This window comes from Priapulus caudatus, unplaced genomic scaffold, assembly GCF_000485595.1.
Source record: "Priapulus caudatus unplaced genomic scaffold, Priapulus_caudatus-5.0.1 Scaffold278, whole genome shotgun sequence".
Taxonomy (NCBI): Eukaryota; Metazoa; Priapulida; class Priapulimorpha; order Priapulimorphida; family Priapulidae; genus Priapulus; species Priapulus caudatus.
The window spans coordinates 230,201-255,001 of record NW_014577339.1 but is presented as its reverse complement, the minus strand read 5'-3'; the positions used below and the strand labels follow the sequence as shown (position 1 = coordinate 255,001).

Sequence of the window (24,801 nt, the reverse complement as noted above, 5' to 3'; positions counted from 1 at the left end):
CCTGTCGTTAATGACGGGCATCGTCGTTAACTGAGAGGATCGTCGTTAATGGACGGATCGTCGTTAAGGTAATGGATCGTTCCGTTAATGACCGGGATCGTCGTTACATGCAAGGTATCGTTCGTTAAAATGAGTGATCGTTCTCCGTTAATGAAGCGGATCGTCGTTAATGAAGCGATCGTCCGTTAATGAAGGGGAGCGTCGTTAATGAAGGATCGTCGCTTAATGAAGGGATCGTCGTTAATGAAGAGATCGTCGTTAATGAAGGATCGTTCCGTTAATGAAGGCGATCGTTGTTATGAAGCGGGAATCGTCGTTAATGAAGGGAACGTCGTTAATGAAGGGATTGTCGTTAATGAAGGAATCGTCGTTAATGAAGGGAACGTCGGCGGCGGTGGCGGTTGTTAACCACGGCGGCTGGCTTCTATCGGGGTGGGTGGAGGAGGAGGAGATGTGGTTCTGGAACCGCCGAGCGCGAGCGGATATCTGCGTGTGAGATCTCCTGGCGCGAATTCACGGCCAGCGTTCACGGCCAGCGCGAAAGACGGCCGCAGTGGCTACACATTGAGCAAACGCACGTGCGTGCGCACGTAGCCACGTACACACATGCACACACGTACACGCACGCACGCACGTACACACACGCATGCACACACACGCATGCACACACACATGCACACACACGCACGCACACACACACACGCACACTCACATGTGCACGGATGCATCCGTGCATGCACATGTACACACGCACGCATGCGCGTACGCACATTCACACACACACATACACACACGCACGCACGCACGCACGCATACACGCACGTACACACACGCACGCACGTAAGTACACACGCACGCACACACATGTACACACATGCACAGACGTAACCGCGCACACGCACGCACGTACGCACACACACATGCACGCACGTACGCACACACACATGCATACAGCACATATAACTATAAGCGAGCGTACATGAGGAACATTCCGATGATAACCTATCTGCAGGAGGAGACAACGCGAGAGCCGTGTGTACACGACACGGCGGGCCACGACCGCGTAAACACACACTACGCGTCAGGTCGCAACAGTCACCACATCTGCCCTTTATCTCTCTTGCTGCAGGAAAAGGAAGGTTGTATACAGCAAGCGCGAGTTCAGAAACGCACGCGTGTACGCGCGCGCGTACAGCCTGCACCAGCGACTTGTTCTAACACCGTTACGTGACAGTCGCCCCCCCCCCCCTCTCCCCACACCCACCCCACGGTTTACCGCCACCACCGGCTACACGATTTTCGCTCGGCTTCACCTACGCGCGGCAAAAAAACAGATGCAGCGGATCTCGGGCTGAGCTGCTGCCGCCGCCGCCGCGCCGACCACATGTTTGTGCCGCCTCACATAACCCACGCAAGCGTGCAGCAGCAACCGGCACCGGGAGTCAGGACATACAAACGCCGCGGCCACGTGCACGTACGTGTGTGCACACGCAACCTACGCGCAGCACAGTCAGCCGTGATCATAAACACTGCGCGTGTTTCTAACCTGAGAAATCAATATTTTTCCCCCTACTCCCCTCCCGTCCGGTACCAGTGAGACAGCGAGAGGGAGAGAGAGTGAGAGAGAGAGAAAGGGAAACAGAGACAAAGAGAGAGAGAGAGCGAGAGAGGAAGGAAGGGAGGGACGGCGAGAGAGAGGGGTGGAGAGAGAGAGGGAGAGAGAGCAAAAGAGAGAGAGCAGTTAATACGGGGGCGAGTGCATGAGAGCTCCTGCCGCCAGAACTCACGCAACGATTTACAACGCCGCGCTCACTCCCGCGGCTCGTCGTGGAGACACACACCTCAGTCTTCCTCCTCGTCATCGCAGCAGGGCTGCTCAGCTTCCCCGCTAGCTTCTGCTTACGTACAGCAGCACCGGCATCTCCGGAGGAAGCTGCAGGAGAGCTAAGCTTCACCTGCAGCGGCAGCTTCTCCTCCCTCCTCCGAGAGTCCCGCCCGACCCTCCCACCGCTTTCGCTTCTCGCAGTTTCCTGCCGGGCGCGCTCTTTTGTTTCGGGCGACTCGGATGAAGCCGGACGGCTCACTGCGACGTCAAAACCTCGCGAGACGAGCATCCCAAGAACAGTCGGCGCAGCATCCTCCGCATCGTCACGGCAACCGTCCTGACGACGTCGCGCGACCGCGTTCTCGATTGGTGAGAATTTCTGTCGACCACAGAGATTTTTGGCCGGGACATCGCCACTACGAGCATCTCTACTCGCTCCCGCTCGCCAGTTAGAGGCGGTGCTCACCGATTCCTCATCGCGTACACCTAGTAGATGGCAACGCTGCTGTCTGGGGGACTCGTAGCTGTCGACCTGCTGCTCAACAGATCTGCTAGTATTGGTTGTAACGGGTGGCTTGCCGCCATCGCCGGCCGACGACGAGGGGAGCGATTGGCCGACAACATACTCAAACGTTCTACTGTTTGGATCGAAGCGGACCGCCGCGCTCAGTGACGCGGGATCGTCGCGAGCACGCAGCCTCTCGTCGCGCGACGACGCTTCCCCCGGGAAGCCATACCCCGACGATCGCAGCAGTTTGGGACTGATGATGATCACCTGCCTGGCTTCACCCAGCCTCGCGTTACGCTGCCCGCCGCGCCGCATCCTCACCCCGTCTACATCGCCTCGACTGCTACCACCGCCCGCCGTCAAACCGCTGCTGTCGCTTCTGCCAGCGTCGGTGGCGCCGCTGCGGCGTACGGCCACCTCGGTCACATGACCTCTAACAATGGCATCGGCGGGGCATCGAGACTCACCACCCGCTTGACCGATCGAGATGTCATCGCTGCGACACTGCGAAGCCGCCGTACCGACAAGCACGCCGCCGCGACGCGCTTCGCCAGACTGACCAACGGTCAGAACCTCTGCACTGCGCTGCGCCTTGCCGCTCGCATGACCGCCGGCGTCGCGACGTGGGAGACTCTTCGACCGCGCGCAGACTGGGTTGACGCCGTCGAAAACGCCGCTCGCAACGCATGTACTCTTGGGTCTCGACATGACAGGCCTAGATCAGTGCTGTACTCGCAACCGCCGTGATTCTATTTAAAAGACAACGCACGTGCCCACGGATATAGAAAAGTAGTATTCGCTGTCGTCCGGACTGCAAGCATCACACGCTGCGATGGGTGTGGCAGGTCCTGATGTCACTCTCCATTATCGAATCGTTTTACCACAAAAGAGGGATGGCAAGCCTCACGAGTGCACGCACGTAATCGTGAGTCGGATCATCAGGATAAGCTACGATAACTTGCTCGCTTTCTCCCTCTCTTTCTTGCTCGAGTGCTGTACTGCTTGTTTCTAACTTGTGTACTGATCCGAACCACCTCTCTCCTCACATGTTGATGACACGCCACCGGAGAAGTCACTGAACGGGTGTTTTAGATGGCAACACAGTTTAATTTATGCAAGAACGACCGATCACTGGGAATTCGGCGTGAGTTCGGTCCGATCACTACAAACAGCTATCTATATATGTACAACGGAGACAAACGTACGAGTGCATGCACACCAGTGCTACACGTAAACAACTCAAATTCACGTATCGCAAACTCAAATGAGACGGATCCATGTCACATATCCTGGCAGGAAACAGGGCAACCACAATTCGCCGGCATACACCACCTCTGCACATCAGGGATTGTCACGTATGAATCACCCGCCATTACATATATGCAGTCTCACGTAGATGGCGACCAATATAACCTCTGATAACCAAGCAACTGTTTGCTGCATGAAGTTTTGATGTAACTGTACATACATGTGGAAATGTACGCCAAAGACAAGATTCTAATATACACGCATTCAGACGTAACAGAATGCAACAAGAAGAGCTACACTTTTCCACTACTTTCACAGTTTCTAAAATAATTCGATTAAAACGGTGTAATAATATTGGAGTCACTGGTTTCATTGTCAGAACAGTCCTAAAGTTTAACATTTAATGAAAAAAAAAGGACTAGCACTAATCTTAGGAAGGATCATTTTCTGACAAGTCACCCCACCACTCCTAGTTTAGAGGAAACTAACGAACACGCGTAATTCAGCAGCAGGATGCAGTGTGCTCATAGGTGTATGTATGGCTGTGTAGCCCAGACCATATTTACATTTCCAGGCGCCTGTTACGTATATATATACGCAATAATGCCAACACCTTTTCCTGTTCCTTTGCTGGCTGCAAGTCAATCGGTTCTGAGATTGGAAATCTAGTTGGAACTGCTCAATCACATCTGGTAAACTTTATAACTAATTTTCGTTGCTTGAAGTTGAATGACTGTTAAAGCTAGACTATAAAGTCACGGATTGATTCTGCACATTTATATACTTATATATACAGCTTTAGAGGCAGAACTTTGTTGTTCGCACATCATAATTAATATCACACCGTTTCTTTAAAAGCTAAACTAGAGACTTGGACAGGAGTTTGCTACAATGAAGATAACAAGGCTCTTCACATTTGGAGTCATGTTGTTTATGACTGTAAGTCCGTCTTCTAATTTGCTCATATATATATGCAAACACTAACATAATCTACTTCCCTACAGCTACAGACGTGAGAGCATGTGAGAGTAAGGTGTACATTACTTCCTAAATTAATTTGTACCACAAACTATCTATTCAACAAGAAAATTATTATATTTCATATAACCTGCTAATAAGCATGCAAGGGGTTGAAAAAAAAGCTTTATTAAAATGCCAAAATGGTGCCAACGCATTCAACCTTTATTACGCCACATGGACGACTTATGAACAGGTTGTATGATAACCACTCTTATTGGTTATTTAGTGCTATGGGATCATAATACATCTCCTGCACAAGTCACTAAAAGATGAATTTTCGGTTAACCCAACAATGAGCCAAGTGTGCCAAGCAGTTTATATTAATAAACATCAATATTAATCTCATTTAATAGCTTATATACTTTCTTTTGTCTGAAAAAGGTCATTCTGGTAGTGACATGCAAGTCTGTGCACAAGAGAGACAAGCACAAATACAAAGACTCCCCATATGCTTACTGGAGCACCCGCCACCATCGTGACAGCCCGAAACATAAGTATGGGTACGATGAAAGCTATGGTGGTGCATACAGAGACCGTCAGAACCCAGAATGGAACGAAGCGATCCGGCACTACAACCCACAATATCCGAAATATTTTGGATATCACAACCCTTACCACTAACCAAGATTCAATAACTGGTGGAAACGGATATTCTTGGAACAAGATGTACAATTGTGCTGCTTTTCCTATATTGAAGTTAAAAGTAATAAGTATACCATTCATCTTAATTTTAATGCAAATTGTTGCCAGTCATAGACATTGTTATTGTGCATTTGTCACTCCAGTTGGTAATGAACTGTACAAATGTTTGTTCATTTCGATCTACATGCACCACGACTGTAATGCCTTGCTTCTATATATTCATGAATGTGATGACACTATACATTCCTATGCAATTAAATACTAATCCTATCTCTAATATACATATCTGTTTAAAAATATGGGCTTGTTAGTGGACATCAGAACATTGGCTGGCAACCTATGCTATTGTTCTGTGTTCAGTAACATGACAATTCTCATTACACCCATGGTCATGCAAATCGGATGCAACCACTTTTTCAACAATGAATGAGTAGGCCTAGCAATAACGCTGAAATTGTTAAATGCTAGTTTGGTATCTTTCACAAATCTTGGCTGGCAACTCGTACAGTTAAAAGTCGAAATACATCTCGACTATAAATGCCGACCATCGATGTATCATTTAGCCTATGTACTAAGGTAGTTATGGCGATCACGAACCTGGTGAAAGAAAACTTATAGTTATATTTATAAGTTATATTTGCAAGAAATGGTCTGCGATTGCTTTGCAATAAATATACACTTCAAATTTGCAATAGCGTTTATTATGCACTCTTATAATCAATAATAACAATCAATTCACAATTACCATGTACTATGAAACATCGATAAACATCTTTTGGGTGGCTCTATTATTTGTGTCAATTAACAAATTCCTTTTGCAGTTTCCTTAGATTTGCAAGATGGCTGCCTACAGAACTTGCACATCGTAACATACCTGTTTCCTCGGACATTCTTCAAAAACGGAAAAATTAAAATACAAGCGAAGTAGAGCGAAGTTTTCAATTCGTAATTGTCTACAAATACATATATAGTTACAATAAAAAGCAGTGAAATTTACCTAAAGTAACCACACCATGACCGTGACCGTACACCATTCGTGACGTCATCGGAGTATTTTTAGGGTTCCCCAGCGCCATCTCTCATAAAATATTAGACAATTTTCTTTGGGTGGAAAAAAGCCTTTCTTTTGGTCGTGTTTTTTCTTAGAAAATACTGTTCAGTTATTTTTCTATTCACACTATCAGATCTACGCATTTGTTTTCACACTAATTCAGTGGTATGTTAAAATCACAGTGTATCCATCGCATAGGCCTACCTCGTACCTGAAGATTAGGCGTGCTTCCGAGTCGTTAGAGAGAAAAAAAGTCAGCAACGACATATGTAGATATGTGAATATATATATAATATAGATATACAAATATATATATATATATGCGTAGCGCGTGTGCGTGCGTGCGTGCGTTGCGTTGCGGGTGTTGCGTGCGTGCACCACACACACGCACACACACACACACACACACCACTGACACACACACACACACACACACACACACACACACACACACACACACACACACACACACACATGCACACACACACACACACACACACACACACCCACACACACACACACAGCACACACACACACACACACACACACACACACACACACACACACACACACACACACACACACACACACACACACACACACCAACACCGTCCGACCACACCATCACACACACACACACACACACACACACACACACACACACACACACACATGCACACACACACATATATATATATATAACTTGTATAAAAAATGTATATAGTAGATATCTACGCATACGCGTACACACATGCGCACACGCACGCACGCGCGCGCACACACAGTGTATAACGCTCTGTTTATTGTGAAAATATTTTTGTTGGTTAATTAAATGTTGTAAAAGTTTTTTAATGTCCTTTACTGTATAAATCCTTTTCTGTTATAGTAAATGTTGTGTTGAAGTAGTTCCAAGTATGGCTATAGGGTATCTAAATTGCAGCTGGCAATCCCGGCTGGCAATATTATTTCTGTGTAACTTTTTGCTGTGTTTCATTTCTATAACTATAAGTAAATATTCTCGAAGATTTAGATGTATTAGTTATTTTATATGGATTTTATATATGTCAATTCCTAATCGTAAATGGGTTTGTTTTGTTTTGAATCATTTATTAAACTAAATTAATATAATTCTATATATAACTTAATTATAAGTAATAATAAAAGTAATAACTAATAAGTTATAAAACTAAAGTAACATTTTATGTAACATTTTTACTTCGAGTGTTGTGCATTATCTTGATGAAAATCTTACTTGTAGTAAATGAATATTTTCTTGTATAATTACTTATCTTGCTTCCCGGGGCCTCGCTATAGTAAAATATTTTATAATTATTATGACTCTAGCACTATAAATATTCATATTATAAATTTTCTCACTGTAGATATCCAGATTATTTCTCTATAAAAATATATGCACAGGCAGCAAAAAAACTTTTTATTGCGCTCTAACAGAGATCGGCTGTCTTGCACATAGGCCGCATATAATAAGGATTTAGGGTATCCGAATAAAGCAAAATAACACATGGCAAGCATTGATCTCTCAAGATGTCTGCGCCCTTCACAAGATGCGTTCTGCAATCGAAATTTAACTTGATAGATGTTATTCAAGCTAACAGGTAATTTAACTTTTTATTTCACTATTGTATAAGTGTTTTGAATATAAATCCCAGATCAGGTATAGCTAAAATCCAACAGAACTACCGCTGCTACTACCGGTGCAGTATATATGCCGCGGCGCATGGCCCCCAGCCACAAGCACTTGAAGCGTATCAACTGTAAACACACGGCGCCGCCATTGCGCGTACACTAACACATAATAACTAACTCTATTATTATGTGTTAGTGTACGCGCAATGGCGGCGCCGTGTGTTTACAGTTGATACGCTTCAAGTGCCTGTGCCCCCAGCCACAGCCCAGGCACTTAAGTTGGTCCTGGAATGTTTCAGTAATAAAATGATGGTAAATAAACACGAAATGTGTGGTGCGAAATGTGCGGGTTAAGCACCTTATTTGTGATGCACAGATTTGCATGTATCATGGAATGATGCACGCATCTACGACTACATACAAACAAACATGTAATCAAGAGATTATTAGTAATACTACTAATAGTATATTTTATTGTTTGTGCGCAGCGGCTTTCGGGTGGTGTACTTGTGACATTGTGACAGTGTGTTGCAGAGGAGCATTTGAACGGCATTTACAGAAAGTTATTACTAATAAGTAATAATAGGCGAAAGAGAGCAGAGAAACATTATGTATAATACTGATATAGTAAATACAATTGTAACAATTCGTGTTTATTTACCATTCTTTTATTATTGAAACGTGTCAAGTGTCTGTGCAATGTCCCCCAGGATACACAGTGCATGACACCATCTCATCCCTGTGACCCTGAACTCGGGTTCATATCAATAAATGATGAACTCTAGTGAGTTGGTCTAAATTTGGATGATTAAAGTGACTTTCTCTTAAAAAACATAAATTGCATTCATTTTCCTTACCACAACACGTACCCCGTGTTACGGTATTGCAATATTATACGGTATTGCAATATTATACGGTATTGCAATATTGTATATATTGCAATATTATTACTAATATTATTGCTGATATGGCTTATTAATTATAGTTACCGGTATATCATAAGTCATCGCCGAGTCACCTTATAAGCATTACACGTTCATCCTCTGAGACTGTAGTGCGCTCCATGAATAGAGAGAATAACGCAAGGGTGATGGGTAGAGGATGTATGGGTATGAGGAGAACCCGGGACTGGGGAGTGCTGGACGAAAATCGATTGGGGGACCTGAGAATTTGCAGCCCACCCTGCTTATCATATATCAGGGGAGGAGGATTCTAACTAAGAATGAGAGAGCCAATTAAGGTTGATTAAACTTAATTCTTTGTCCACAGAGTTTTCCAAGCAGTTGTGGTAAATCACACTACAAGGGAAAGACATGTACATGCCACAACGAGAGCATTTTCTTCAAAAGATGGCGAGGACAAAAAATACAGCTCCGATCCATCAACTAATCAAGAAAGTAAGGGGAAACACGGTAAAAAAGTGATACTATTATACCAGGAGTGAATAATAGAGAGGAGTATGACAGGCTCGAAACACAAGAAATTCAACATTTCCATGCCCATATTTACCTATGATTGATTACGTGAAATCCAATAAAAATGACATCAGAACTAGCGCTGAACATCCAACTTGTCCTCACACTTTACTGTGTAATGATACCTCTTCTTATTATGTCGTTATAGCTTCGAACGTCAGACGTGGTTTCACTAATAAATACCGCTAAGTGTATATCATTCGCAACCTGTAATGCCAACAAGAGGCAGCTTTCTCTGAGATACCCATTGGCGGGGTTCGGCGGGGATTTGCAACTCACAACCAGCTCCGAACGCTGGATCTAACCTGCAGCACTAACAGCAGGTTACTAGCAAACTAACAGGGGCGAAAACATAACCTCCTTGGCAGAGGTAACAACACCGAGACGGTCACATGCACTTGGGGCACAGTCAGTAAAAACTGCAACTAATATATGAACCTCTGCACATCCACAAAAACTACCTGTTTATTACACTTCCACTAGAGTTGTGTCACTGTATATCGACTTGCTTTCACAAAAACTAGCCGCTCCCGCCACTCGCGGCGGGCGTGCGGGTGTGCGGGGGTCGCTAATACACTGAAATATATAGCAGAGCCGTAGGCTGGGCAAATACCTAAGGGGGGGGGGGCAGTGGCGGATCCATGATTTCAATGAGGGGGTGAGAAACAGGTGGGGGGTCTGGGGGAAAATTTTGAAAATGTAGATCGCAGGAGATGGCCCTGCATAGTAATCCCCGCCAAACCCCGCAAACAGATATGAAAGCTGCCTCTTGTTAGCTTACAGGTTGCGAATCATCGACAATTAGTGAAACCACGTCTGACGTTCGAAGCTATAACTACATAATAAGAAGAGGTATCAATACACAGTAAAGTGTGAGGACAAGTTGGATGTTCAGCGCTAGTTCTGATGTCATTTTTATTGGATTTCACGTAATCAATCATAGACATAGGTAAATATGGGCATGGAAATGTTGAATTTCTTGTGTTTCGAGCCTGGCATACTCCTCTATTATTCACTCCTGATTATACTATATATAGTATTATACATTATACTAGTGTGATCAATATTGTAATAAGTCACTTTTTGTGTCAGTAATGCTGAGTTCATTGCATTCTAATTATTTTAAATTTTCTAAGGTAACTTCTGAAATGGCTTGAACATGATACTTGTCAGTAATAGAACCCCTTCTCTGATTCATCCTTCTACTCTTGTGTTAACTCCAGATGGGAAAAAGTCAAAGTCTGATCTGGCAGACCTTCTTGGGAGCATGAAGGTGACCACAAATACAGATGGTACAGGAGCCTCAGAACAAAAGCCAAGCAAGAAGCTGAAATTAGCGCATCCTCCTCCTAAGACAAAGGCGGCACGAATGGAAGCTGGAGTTTTCACAGAAAAAAAGCATGAGCCCTCTAACTTGAAAGACGTGTAAGTGATCCCTACATTGCTGATTCTAAACTAAATTAATATACGCAGTACGCTCAACAACCTTTATCCAAGTGTCACTCAAGGGAAACTCCGAATATGTCCTTTATGCTTTATAGACTAGTATCTATTCAATATGCGTTGTTTCACTGTATAACTGGTAATCAAGGAAAATGCCAAATAGTCGTTTGTCGCTTTATAGTCCCTTCTATAGAGGTGTCCGTTAACACAAATTTGAATGTGTAGGATGAAAATAATAATTGAAATCTATAGCTCTCATTAGGCGACTATTTCATGTTACGATTAACAAAGTGTATGTGTGTGGCAAAGGCAATGTTAGGACATACTATGTAAACCTTAAATTATACAGGAAGGATTGGATCTTAGAACCACAGCTCCTGAGTGCTGTGAGAAAGGTGGCAGAAAGCCTACCTGGAGACACACAAAATACTGAGTCAGAGCTCATTACAAAACTCAGAGACCATTCAGCTGCCACTGCAGGTGCTAAATCTGATGTAAATCTAAGGTACAAACTAGTTTTAGTAAACACATGCTTGGATGAAATGTTGCTAAGGTGTGCTCTTAATTTTTGTGTACACCAATCCAGTTTCCCAATAGCTATGCCTAATAATGAGTAGAAAGATGAGTTACAATGCACACTTTTACAATGACTGTGTTTATAAATACTATCTACTTTATACATAGCGAAACCGTGTTATCACTGTGTGCACTATGCATGCATAATATGGTACTGAAATTAGTAATGTTATTTAGTCCATGATGAATGCAATATCAGATATTGGACATTGTTAATCGTGCAGTGAGTCATTATGCTAATGGGTGGAAGTTTTTCTGTCTTTCCCTAGTTCCTTGTTTGTTGGCATGAAGATCGATCGGGAGGCTCCCAAGCGCCGTAGCAGGCAACCAAGCAGGGACGATGTCACAGATAGACCTGATGCAGAGAGACGCCCAGGGTTTGGGCGTTCTCTCGTACCAACAAGACCAACTAGAAAATTGTAGGTTCAATGCAGTAAGCATCTTGTGTTTTTGCAAGTCTGCTATTGCAGTAACGTTTCTCAAGTAGGGACTATGATGATAGCCTTGCAGCATCACTGTGGGGAGAAAAGAAGGTTAATTGTGCTGGTGCTATTTATTTGTCATAAAACGATTTTAAAGCCGCACTATGCGCATCCAAACGCTAATTTCTCCAGTACTAGACTAGCAAATACTTCGTGTCATGCATAATCACACTACCTTATGACAAAATAAACTCTAGTTCCTCCCATTTCACTGCGCGTTGTCTTATAAAAGGCATTTGAAAATACCTCCAATGTTGTTCAAATTCTCCGATGTTGTTGACACTTTCGCGTTGCTCTGCCAAGCAACCGCACAGCGGTGCTGCGGTACGGGTGTAGCAAAGATAAAAACATGTGACGTCACCTAAACGATTCTTGGCGAAATTGTTTGGCAAACAATTTAGCGTTGGCGCCAGATTACCAGATTTCGCACCTCTTTCTTGTGGGTTTTAAGCAAACGCGCAGTGAACTGGAGGAACTAGTTTATTTTGCCATAAGGTAGTGTGATTATGCATGACACGAAGTATTTGCTAGTCTAGTACTGGAGAAATTGGCGTTTGGATGCGCTTGGTGCGGCTTTAAATAGTATAAATTTTGTATAGGAGGTAACAATTTACATTATTTTGTTTATATGTACAGATACATCAGTTAGTCTGTAGTTAATTTAATTATATTTGTACATTTGACAGATATCCAAAGGTTGAGGAGAGGAAAGAAATCGATCTGTTTGGTGCTTCTCCGCTTAACATTTTTAAAGTTCCTGAAACTCCAGAAGGTAGCCAACTGAACTCCAATATGTAGCAGCATTATGTCAACATTCTTACACTGCACTCTAACATGTTCAGTCTAATTTATGCGAGTATTTCATGATCAAGTACATGTGATTTTACAGAGCGAGTGTCAGAGGAGTGGGACATATGGGAGGAGTATAACAACAGAGCTCTGAAAGATGCTGTCACTTATTCTCCTGCTAATGCTTTCGTGGAGCAGATCCAGTGGACCGAGTGTGGCAAGTTATGGCCATTTCCCATCGACAATCAAATCGGTATGCCATCTCCACTGCAGTGTTGTAACCATGTTTACGTCTAAGGCAGGCGAGGTGGGACAGAAATGGTATTTAGTGACTATCATATATTCCATTTAGAGTCATTAAATCAACCAATCAGATACAACTTATTTTTTCTCAGCCAATCATAGGCATGGAATTATTGACAAACACTAAATGATTTAATGATAGACACTAAATGATTTAATGTAAGTCACTAAATGATTTAGTGACAGTCACTAAATACCATTTGTGTCCCACCTCGCCTGCCATATACGTCTCATGTACGGAGTGTAAATGTGAGTGTGAACTCGACTGTACAGTTTACACATTTGTTCAAGCCAACAATCCTGCATGTATAACAATAGAATTCTGATAACATTTATAAGCCAACCTACATCAAGTGTAATTATTAGATCGTAATTCATCTATTCTGTTACGACCTCGTCAGGGCTGGAAGAAGAGGAAAACGTCGGATTCCACGAACACGTCTTTCTTGACCATCTTCTCGCCGATTTTCCGAAACGTGGGCCGGTGCGCCACTTCATGGAACTTGTCATCAATGGCTTGTCAAAAAATCCATACATGACAGTCGCAGAGAAGCGCGAGCACGTCGACTGGTTCCGACGATACTTCGAAGCGAAGGAAGAGGTGATTCATAGCGCTATTGAAGTTGCCTGAAGCGCCAGTATTGATCGTGGGTAGCACGTTTGTTGGTTGTTTCAATAGCGATTGGCACATGCAGAACGACAAGGATGGGGTTAGATGAGAGATAACTTCACAAGGATTTGATTTAGTGTCCAAGTTCACTGGGCACTCGAAATGTACATTTCCGTCTTTAGTTGACATGAACTACTTGACAATCCTATTTAGATTTAAACTGCAGCTGATCAAACAGTTAAATATTTATGAAGTTGGCAAATAACATACCAATAAGCATGTTATCTCGTGTTTGTTTTGTTTTTATTGCACACGTAGCATTGAATAAACAGTAGATGCAATAGTAATATCAAACTATCAATTCTTACTTTGTTTTACTGTCAATGCATTGAACTTCTGTGCATTAAAACACACATTCATGAAAATGATGTATAAACAGAATAAACTTCTGGTATAATATATACATACATGATTGCAAATATTCAATTCAAAATTAATGGCACATTTTTGTCAAAAAGACCAACTAACACTGGACAAGTTTCTTTTGCCATTCATGAGTTTTCATAAACCTACACTCAACGATGTGGACAACATTATTTAACTGCGATGTTTTAAGAATCGGTCCGATCAATTGTATTAAATATAATACCTATTATATAAAACTATAGCATTATACAAGATATATGGGAACACATTTTTACACATCTTACACTATACACAGTAACCCAACAAGGCCATAGCAGTTGTCAGTCCAAGCCCTCTTGCTTTTCACGAACCGCCTCCTATAAACAAAAAATAAATAAACCATTGAAAAATGTTAAACAAACGCAACTTGAGCTTATAAATTATTGATGGCTTCTAATAGTTCTGTCACAGAAGGCTTTAGAAATAGTGTGGCTATGGTCTACTCACTTTACTTATGATTACTTACCCATCAAAAAGTTATCTGACTTCTTAAATAAGTTCATTCGGTTGGAAGAATAATATAAATAACCAAGTTAATTTTTACTCAACCGTGCTGGTATGAAATGAATCTCTTATCTGACTTGCTTTCAATAACATTAAAAAGATAGCTAAATATTTGGACTTCATATTCCTTTACATAAATGGTTAGATTTGCACGTAATACTTTTTCATGCTACTTAAACGGTCCAGTTGGGGATGGGACAGCATATCTGCATTGGTCATACACACCTTGAATCTCTCCTCCAGTAACGATAGCTCACTGACGAGGTCGGTAACTGCATTCGTAAATGCCTCTTGGGGAGTGTAATCAGCTGTCGTTTGAACACGGAGTACAAACTTGTGCTCTAATGGATGAGGAACTTTGTAACCAGCAAACAACACCTGCGGATCCTTGTGCAGTTGCCTGCAATATCGCGGTGGTAGAGCAGAATTAAAACGAGGTAAGCCTGGCAAAAATGGAAGCAGAATTTTAATTCAGGGATAATTGCAGAACATTACATGATCTTCCAGCTCATTAACGTGCTCTTACTCATTAACGTGCTCATTAACGTGCTCTTACTCATTAACGTGCTCATTAATGTGCTCTTACTCTAGACTGGAAGTGATAAAGCGAAGGATTAGTGTTAAAGTTAAACATACATTGTGATTAGATTTCCGAGTGTATGGTCCTCCTTCATAACTGTGAAGACAGCTGCATTAGGAACTTTTGTGTCCTTTGTCACAGTGATCCTAGCAAACAAACAAAGTTTAATACATACATTGATGATGATACATTTTCAGTTTTACAATACTATTTCCAAATTTAGCCAGTGAACCTCTATTGAATTCTCCAGGAAACTGCTTCACATCGATAGAGGCTCATCTGGTATACCTGTTTAATAAGACTATATTATCATCTCTACATGCTTATATGTTGAAGTATATGAAACGTAGAATTTATTTGCTAGTGGAAACTCACTACTTGTTCTATATAATATGTAATAGTCACAAAATTAGTACCTATACTGGACAAGCCACTAAAGGTTAGGTTTGACTATAGGACTGCTAACATAGCCATATTGACTAGACTTTACAATGAGAGTGTGGTTGTTCAGTGTTTACCATGTCCACTTTTCACTGTGAGTTTCAACCCCACCCAGAGTGTGTGTTGTGGTGTGATGTGATGTGGTTATTGTGCTCTCAGTAATTAAGTTATCATTTTCATTGATTTGTTTATTTATATTGTTATATAATTTTTATATTAATTATTTATTTATTTTTGTCACGTGTTTTGAGCATGGAGTCTGAGGACATATAGTGTTACCTGGAACTTTAGTCGGAGTCTGTTATTTATTTTTGTCACGTGTTTTTTTTCACTAACCTACGTATTTTTGTACGCAAACCTTCCTGTACATATATGATTTCCTTTATTATGGATTTAATAATAATGCATCTACTGTGATAATTTCGCTATGCTTACATATATATGTGAAAAAGTCTTTTGTTTTGTTTTGTCCTACGCAATCTTGCTTCGTTCCTGCTATTGTTTTGTTGTTATTAATTTGATCAATTTATGTTGAGTTGTTGATGTTTTAACTTGATGATCTTGCATAATCCTTAAAGTGTACAGTATCTTCTTGCTCATTCTATATTCATTGTATATTTTGTTCATTACTATTTGTTTCCTACACTTTTTCTCCTTTGATTTATAAACCGCTTGCTTTACTGCTTCTTCATTACCATTGTTATTCAGCGGCTGCTTTACGTTTAATCTACTCTTGGGGGTGGCAGACTAGATGACTTAAGTGTCCTTCGCCACTCCCGTGCTTAAACTGATTAAAATTGTACTTCTACATGTAATTATTTCTTTTATAACGATGTACCTGTATTTATGTATGTCTTATGCACAAATAAACTGTTTTCAATCTTCAATCTTCAGAGCAGTGAAATGTCATTAGATATAAAGTAATCCTGGCCATAGACATTAAGGAATTTGAATCCCTCATGGTTTAGACGATCACGGAAGATGATGGCCCATCGCCAGTAATAAGGATGTTTAAGGACCACTGATAACGCAAAACTCTCTGGCAGCGAACACCCTTATAAAGTTATTGTCCATAAAGAGGTCGGCCTAGTGTCGTGCACTGAGGCTAACTTTATCCCTGTACATGATCTACTTAGCTACATGCAGACGCATTGCTCTGTAACTATATCTGTATCCTGTGTAGGGGGCGCCAACAAGTACAAAACACAACATAACACAAAACACATCTCTACACTGTCAGTGTGTAGTACACAGCTCTGTCGCTGGCACTGCCACGGCACAGGCAGTAGGACTAATCGGCTCAATCTTGTTTTAGGATCTTAGTAACAGTACACAAACTACCACCAGTACCACCAGGCACCATCACCACCCCACCACTACCTAACCAATAACCATACCAGTAAACTAATCCTAACCAAAGCCGATAATTGGAATCCCGGACTCAGGTCCTACTACTACTACTGATACTAATAATACTACAAACCACACAGGCACACTGTACAATAAATCACACGACGCCGGTACATAGACTAGAGACAGATACAGAGAGAGGACTGTACAGTACACAGGCACTTGGAACGTCTCAATAAAATAAAAAAATGTAAACACGAAATGTATTTACTACCAGTCTTGATGTTTCTCTACTCTATGTCGCCTATTATTGCAGATAATTACCCGTTAATGCCGGTCAAATGCTCCTCTGCAACACACAAGTACACCGCACGGACGCCCACCCTGTGCACAAACAACATGAACAAGAGAGTTCTCTCGGGCGATACTCCATTAGGAGTGTTCCCAACTTCATTAATGGTCATAATAATATATATATATATGGTCATATATTAGTTTGTAGTTTAATGTCATTTAGGTTAGGGTTAGGGTTAGGATTATCAATCATTAATCATTAGTAATATCAAAGTTGGGAACACTCCTAATGGAGCGTTAGCCGTTCTCCCTCATTCATGTTGTTTGTGCACAGGGCGGGCGTGCGGTGTATTTGTGTGTTGCAGATGAGCATTTGACTGGCATTTACAGGTGATTATAGGCGAAATAGAGTAGAGAAACATTAAGACTTTGGTAGTAAATACATTTCGTGTTTATTTACCTTTATTTTTATTGAGACGTTCCAAGTGCCTGTGGTACAGTACACAGTGACACTCTAGGCCTACCATAGCTCTAGTACTATAGCCCGCGTACAGTTGACGCTGGCACTGTACTGCGGCACTGGCTGCGGCACTGGCCAGCGGCAACTGTACGCGGGCTATAGTACTAGAGCTATGCCTACCATAGCTTTAGTAACCATAGGAGAGTGACTATTGGCCCGACGGTCGGGTGTATAAGAAAGGCTAGCTATTCGCCCAACAGTCTATAAGGATATGAACCAGTCTACGAGAGTTTATCCTCGCGCGAGATCTCGCAATATTGCCATTTTTAGAATTTCTGCGCCACTGCTTCCATTGTTAGGGTTAGGGTTAGGGTTAGGGTTAGGCGGGTTATGTTTAGGGTTAGGGATATTTCTTGATATCAAGAATTGTATTTCTTGATATCAACAAGACGGTCGGGCGAATAGACAGTAGCAACATACACGCCCGACGGTCGGGCGAATAGCCTCGGCCTAACTATAGCCCGCGTACAGTTGCCGCCAGCGGCAATTGTACGCGGGCTCTTGAGCTAGGCCTGTACCGGCGTATTTGGACGCTCGCCCGAAACTGGACGCTCCTAAGTGCGCATGCGCGCAGGCGCCTCTTGTTTTGCAAGGGCGCACACAGCGCATGCGCAATATGCGCATTAGTCATCTGCGCATCTTTCCCTTCGACACGGTCGCAATAAACAAACATGGCGGACTTCCCTGTCACTGATGGAAACATTTGATTGAAACTATTTGAAATATGTAGTAAATTAGTAAGACTGTGTTATGTGTGTCAGGTTACAAGGCGAAACAAAAGAAAACAAAAGAGCATGTCTACTATTTCCTACGGCCGTGCAAAATAAGATTCAAACAAAAAGAAAACAAAAGAGCATGTCTACTATTTCCTACGGCCGTGCAAAATAAGATTCAAACAAAAAGAAAACAAGAGCAAAACAAAAGAGCATGCCTACGGAGCGTCCAAATACTACGAGCATAGAAATCATATCAATACACTAGAATGGCAATCACGTGACTTTTGCAGGGAACGCCACGAAATTTCTGGCCGCCATCTTGTGACAGTAAGCAACAGCTGTGTTTACATTGCGCGATGCTAAGAATACATAACGTTTAGTCACTATATATTCACGAGATTAAGTTCACGGGTACACGCACGTACACGCATATACACGCAGATACACGCACGTACACGTACACGGAGATACACGCACGTACACGTACACGCAGATACACGTACGTACACGCGGGTACAACGCAGCTACACGCACGTAGCACTGCGGTACACGCACGTACACGCGGGTACCGGCACGTACCCGCAGATACACGCACGTACACGCAGGATACACGCACGTACACGTAGCACGAAGATACGACGCACGTACCGCGGACACGGAGATAACAACGCACGTACACGCGGGTACACGGCAAGGTACACGCCTCACGTACACGCAGATACACGCAGTACAACCAGATACATCGCGACGTACAGGTACAGGAGATACACGCACGTACAGCCGAGTACACGGAGGTCACGCACGTACACGCGGGTACACGCACGTACACGCGGGTCCATACGACGTACACCAGATACCTCACGTACACGTACCGAAGAACACGCCGTACACGCGAGTTACAAGGCACGGAGGTACACGCACGACACCGGGTACACGCGCACGTACAGACGCGGGTACTCGCAGTATACCAGGGGAAAAAAATACAACGGGGGGCGGTCGGGCGATTTTCGCCCCCCGAAATCCAAAAGAGCCCCCGAGACAATACGATATCGGGGACCCCAAAAGCAAAAGTCGCCCTGGAACTCGATTGTCCAGGTCGGTCCGCGCCTTGCGGATCTCCGCTCGTTACCTTCACTAGCCGCTAGCGGCAGCCAGGTTCCACGCGCGGTAGAATTCCTGGTACCGTGTGGCTGTCAGTGTTTTATCATAAGCAGCATGTGTGTATTGAAACATTCATCAAACCCAGCGCGCGCCGCCGCTCGGCGCGTAGTATATACGTGTGCGGCGTGCTGTGCGTGTGTGCCTGCGCGCGTGCGTGCGTGCCGTGTGCCTGCAGGCGTTGGCTGCGTGTGGTGCTGCGCGGTGCCGCTGCGGCTGCGCGCCGTGGGCGTCCTGCGCGCGTGCGTGCGTGCGGGCGTGCTGGTGTGTGCGCGGTGTGCCTGCGGGCGTGCTTGGCGTGTGTGCCGCGCGGCGTGCGGCGTGCCTGCGGCGCGTTGCGTGGGCCTGCATGCGTGCGTGCGCTGTGTGGCGGGTGTGCTGTGGGGCGTGCCTCCGTAGACGCGTAGTGACAACGACGCGTGAGGATTATAGAAGCGGTAATCGCATCGGAAAATCCTAATGAAATCACACGTATATCTTTACCCTGGCCGGGCACACTCGGTGTTTTCCGAGATGTAGCTTTGTTTTTGTCAATTCCCGAAAGAGTTTTGCTGCCTGCTCTCTCATAGTCAGCAATGGCCAACCGCTCTAGCCTTTTAGTAAGTGATTAGTACCACGGAAAACACCCCCAAATCGCCCCCCCCCCATCGACTTCAATCAATGGCGCGCCTGCAAGCAGGCCACGGTACGCAGCGTCGCAGTGTGCACAGCCATTCACACGTGCTCCGCGGCCGCTTTCTCAACCCCTGAGCTTCCAGGGCCCGTAGCGGGCCTTGACGCCAGCCCAAGAGACTTCGGCGTATAAAGCAATGCCGTATCCTCCTAAGCTCGTACAGGCGGACCATTGCCACTACTTTGGGCTAGCCGTAATAAGTTCTGTGTTTAGCTGAAGCGCACGAGCGCGCGGCCCGGCGCCCCGCTTGTGATTGTATTCAGTGTGGTGTATTCAAGGTGGCATTCTGTGGTGTGACTTGTGAGTTGTGGATTCATCATGATGTAGTCTGTCAGTCTGATGCAATAACTGTCTTGAATATTGGGACTGTTGTGTCTGTGTGTGTGTGTGTGTGTGTGTGTGTGGTGTGTGTGTGTGTGTGATGGCGTTGCGTGCGTGCGTGCCGTGCGTGCGTGGCGTGCGTGCGTGTGACGTGTGTGTGGTGTGTGCGGCGGCCGCGCGCAGTGTGTATTAGCTACTGTGCTTGTGTGTACATGAGGAAACAGCCTGGAAAAAGTCGCCCTGAAAGTGGAAAAGACTGGAAAATGAAAAAGTAGGCCCCCGAAATTTGGGGGGTTTGCAAAAGAGCCCGGAAAGAAAAAAATCTAATTTTTTTTCACTGGCAGATACACCCGCACGTACTCGCGTACACGGCCAGATACAGCACGTACACGCAGATACAACGCACGTACACGTACACAGATAACACGCAGCGTACACGCGGTACACGGAGATACACGGCACGTACACCGGGTGACACGCAGGTAGGCACGCAGCGTACACGCAGGATACACGCACGGACCCGCGGGCAGAATAGAACGCAACGGTACACGTACACGGAGATACACGCACTGTACACGCGAGTACACGGAGTACCGACGTACACGGCGGGTACACCAACGTGGACACCGGCGGTACCGCACGTACACGCAGATAACACGCACAGTACAGCTGCAGATACAAACGCACGGTACACGTACCGAAGGATATCACGTCACGTACAACAAGCGGGGTACACGGCAGATACACGCACGGTACACGCGGGTACACGCAGGTAGAGCGCAAGGTACCGGCGGGTACATCGCAGGTACCACGCACGTAGCAACGCACGGTACACGCAGATACACGGCACTACGACGTACACGGAGATACAGCACGTACACGCGAGTACACGGAGGTACATCGGCACGTACACGCCGGTACACGCACCGGTCACGCAGGTAGCGGCGCACCCGTACACGCAGATTAGCACGCAACGTAACGCAGATACAGCGCACCGTCAGCACGTACACGACAGATCACGCCACGTAGCACGAGATACACGCACGTACACGCGGGTACACTCACGATCACGCAGTATACACGCACGTACACGCGGGTACACGCACGTACACAGGCGGGTACACCACGCGGCCCACAGCGGGACCGCACGTAAACACGGCGGGGTACACGCACGTACACGCGGGTACACCACGTACCGCGGAGTACACCGCACGTACACGCGGTACACGCACGTCACGCATACATGTGCGTGTATCTCGTGTACGTGTGCGTGCGTCGTATCTGCGTGTACGTGCGTGTATGCTGCTTTGTACCCGCGTGTACGTGCGTGTACCTGCGTGTACGTGCGTGTACCGCGCGCGTGTACGTGCGTGAATGCTGCGTGTACGGTTACGTGCGTGTATCTGCGTGTACCCGCGTGTACCGCGTGTCCGCGTGCAGCGTGCGTTTTAGTACCCGCGTGTACGTGCGTGTACGTGGCGTGTATGCTGGGTGTGTACGTGGGCGTGTACGTGCGTGTACCGCGTGTACGTGCGTGTATCTCCGGCTTACCCGGCGTGTACGTGCGTGTATGCTTGCGTTACGTGTATAGCGTGCGTGTAACGTGGCGTGTATCTGGCGTGTACGTGCGTGTACCCGCGTTTGTACCCGCGGTGTACGTGCGTGTATCTGCGTGTCGTGCGTGTACCCGCGTGTACCCTGCGTGTACGCGTGCGTGTACCGCGTGTAGCGTGCGCGTGTACGTGCGTGTACGGCGCGGTGTACGTGACTACGTGCGTGATCTGGCTTGTACTCCGCGTGTATTCCGTGACGCCGCGTGTACGTGATTGTATCTGCGTGTAACGTGTTATGGTGCGTGTATGCTGCGGCGCATCTGCGTGTACTGCGTGTAGCCTGGCGTGTACGTGCGTGTACCTGGCGTGTACGTGCGTGTTCTGCCGTGTACGCGTGCGTGTACCCGCGTGTACAGTGCGTGTAGCATGCGTGTACAGTAGCGTGTATCTCCGTGTACCCGCGTGTATTGGTACGTGCGTGTACGTGCTGTACCGCCGCGTGTACGTTGCGTGTACCCCTCTGTGGGGGGGCGTGTCCTGCCTGAGCAGCCATTGTTTACAAAATTGCCTAGCTTAGCCTCGTTTTTGTGCGATGACCCCAGGTCATGAATAATAATTAAGAAGGGTCTATATGATGAAGTTTAATATTGATAACAATTACTGATTATATTTACTGGTAAAAACTGATTATAACGGCTGAAAACTTGATCAAAATGTAAATAACTCGCTTCACGCAACGACCAACATGACCCAAGTTCTAAGCATCCAATTACCATCCTAAGATGGCGGCCAAATTTTGCGCCAATGACAGGCCGTTGTCCTATCCAGTGTTTATATATATCAATGACTACGAGCGTCCAAATACGCCGGTACAGGCCTACCATAGCCCTAGCCGGCATATAAACAAATTATATACGAATGTAAAGTCAAAGACGTATCTACACATTATTGTTAACAAAACTCATGTATAGCCATACTTTTTCTCTCCCTCAAACAGCAAGAACGACTCAAACGTTGGAGGAGCATTCATATCGACGAAAACGTGAACGAAAACGTTGAGCGAACACTTTAAGAATCAAAATAGAGGGCGCGTTGGTGCTAATGTTTGTTAGACTAGTACCCTTCCCTTCTTATAAGCTTAATATAGCCCTATATCAAGCTTGTGAGAAGGGACGGGACCAGTCTAAATGTGCATGTGCATCTTCCAGCCGGAAAATAGAAACACAGAAATTTTATCTCTTTCCCTCGACGAATGACCATTTATTTATTCCTCGACTGACGGTTCGTGAACATGTACTGGATAAATATTTATTCTTATATTCGCAGCTTCTTTTGAGTAAAAACCAGAGAAATAATATAATTATAGATTAGACTTGTAGCAGCGGATTATTTTGTTTATGGACGTGGATATTCGTCCGAGCATCGGACACGCTGCTCGTAATAGTAATAGTAATACTAATAGTCGTATGCTAGCTGTTCGTATGCGCTATTCGTCCGAGCAGTTGTTGCGCATGCGCTGTTCATGTTGTATTACATAAATGTAATGTAATGCTAGTTTAGGGAGGAACCTACTCCCTAACCCTAGCTCCAAGAAACGGTATTGCTAGGGTTAGAATACCCGTTATAGACAAGCCGATATAGACAATCTGTCGCACAGCCTGGTCGGGCTACCCTAGCTCTAGTACTATAGACCCTTCTTAATTATTATTCATGACCTGGGGTCACGCACGAAAACGAGGCTAAGCTAGGCAATTTTGTAAACAATGGCGGTGCAAATACACTTTATGACGTCCAGTATGGCCGGCGTTAAAATCGAACGCGGGCTATAGTACTGAGCTAGGGTTTAGGGAGCCCGACCAGTAGTCGCGAGGAGCCAAACCCGTCGTTTTGGGCGGGAAGACCTGCTGCACCTGAGGAGTTAAATGTTTTTATATCATTTGCTGATTCTTGTAGACTAGGTTGGTTTCTTCACTTTTCTAGGTCTGCGGTGGATGACCACCCGCTCACCCTTGAGCAATCTTTCTGTATTAACCCTTTTGGGCTGTTGAGAGCCGATCAACTCAAAAAATGGCTGAAAAATTAGGGCGTGCAGCGGAAAACCAAAAAGTCTACTAGATCTGTTGTTTGAAAGCTAATGCTGTGAAAAATGTTCGGTATTTTGGATGAGCTTCTTTCTCAATCGAGTAGTTGGAGAGTGAATTGACTTCCTGTCCGTCCAGCTAGAGTGAGCTCAAAAGGTCACAAAAGCACAAAACATTTTTTTGAACCCTTCCTCGCACACATATTTTGGAATTATTCGCTCACAAGCTTTCGGCACACTCCTGGCCTTGGCAAGAACTTAGGGGCGGTATAATGGTGCGGCACTTTTTACCCCTCGTCAAATTATATGTTCACAACGGAGGAGGGCGCCTGCTATCATTTTAAACCACCATTGCTTTAAATATGTTGAAGGTTGACCAACCTATTACAAAAGAAAGACAAGTGAGCTGTTCACACCGGCGACCCCTCCGTCGCCTCGTTGTAATTACTGCCCGTAATGACGAGGGCCCGCGCCTAATTAGCGTGATTAGACTGGGCTCGCATTATTAAAACCTTACCCCGTATTGA

General features: G+C 44.9%; 3 protein-coding genes across 5 annotated transcripts in view; 2 read left to right on the top strand and 1 right to left on the bottom strand.

Annotated features, from left to right (window-relative positions):
- Positions 1–7,818: 7,818 nt before the first annotated feature.
- LOC106808447 (28S ribosomal protein S31, mitochondrial-like) lies at positions 7,819–13,973 on the top strand. 3 transcript variants are annotated; one of them, XM_014811173.1, is made up of 9 exons: positions 7,819–7,910; positions 9,211–9,338; positions 10,360–10,365; positions 10,640–10,841; positions 11,209–11,364; positions 11,705–11,854; positions 12,604–12,689; positions 12,807–12,959; positions 13,411–13,973. In XM_014811173.1, the coding sequence occupies exons 1-9, from the start codon at positions 7,840–7,842 to the stop codon at positions 13,638–13,640; spliced, it is 1,182 nt and encodes a 393-aa protein (XP_014666659.1). In that variant the 5' UTR covers positions 7,819–7,839; the 3' UTR covers positions 13,641–13,973. The 3 variants fall into 3 exon arrangements, with proteins under 3 accessions (XP_014666659.1, XP_014666660.1, XP_014666658.1); XM_014811174.1 differs by lacking the exon at positions 10,360–10,365; XM_014811172.1 differs by lacking the exon at positions 10,360–10,365 and having other exon boundaries at positions 9,211–9,353.
- LOC106808449 (DNA-directed RNA polymerase II subunit RPB11-a-like) lies at positions 13,906–23,265 on the bottom strand. Its single transcript, XM_014811177.1, has 4 exons — positions 23,172–23,265; positions 15,225–15,314; positions 14,814–14,988; positions 13,906–14,401 (listed from the first exon to the last, which is right to left on the bottom strand). Exons 1-4 carry the CDS (start codon positions 23,222–23,224, stop codon positions 14,366–14,368), a joined length of 354 nt encoding a protein of 117 aa, XP_014666663.1. The 5' UTR covers positions 23,225–23,265; the 3' UTR covers positions 13,906–14,365.
- An 89-nt stretch (positions 23,266–23,354) lies between these two features.
- The window catches only part of LOC106808448 (SRR1-like protein), a 6,227-nt gene continuing 4,780 nt past the window's right edge, over positions 23,355–24,801 (top strand). Inside the window, exon 1 of the mRNA XM_014811175.1 lies at positions 23,355–23,475. The gene's annotated coding sequence lies outside the window, so the exon portion shown is untranslated. The remainder of the gene's footprint in view (positions 23,476–24,801) is intronic.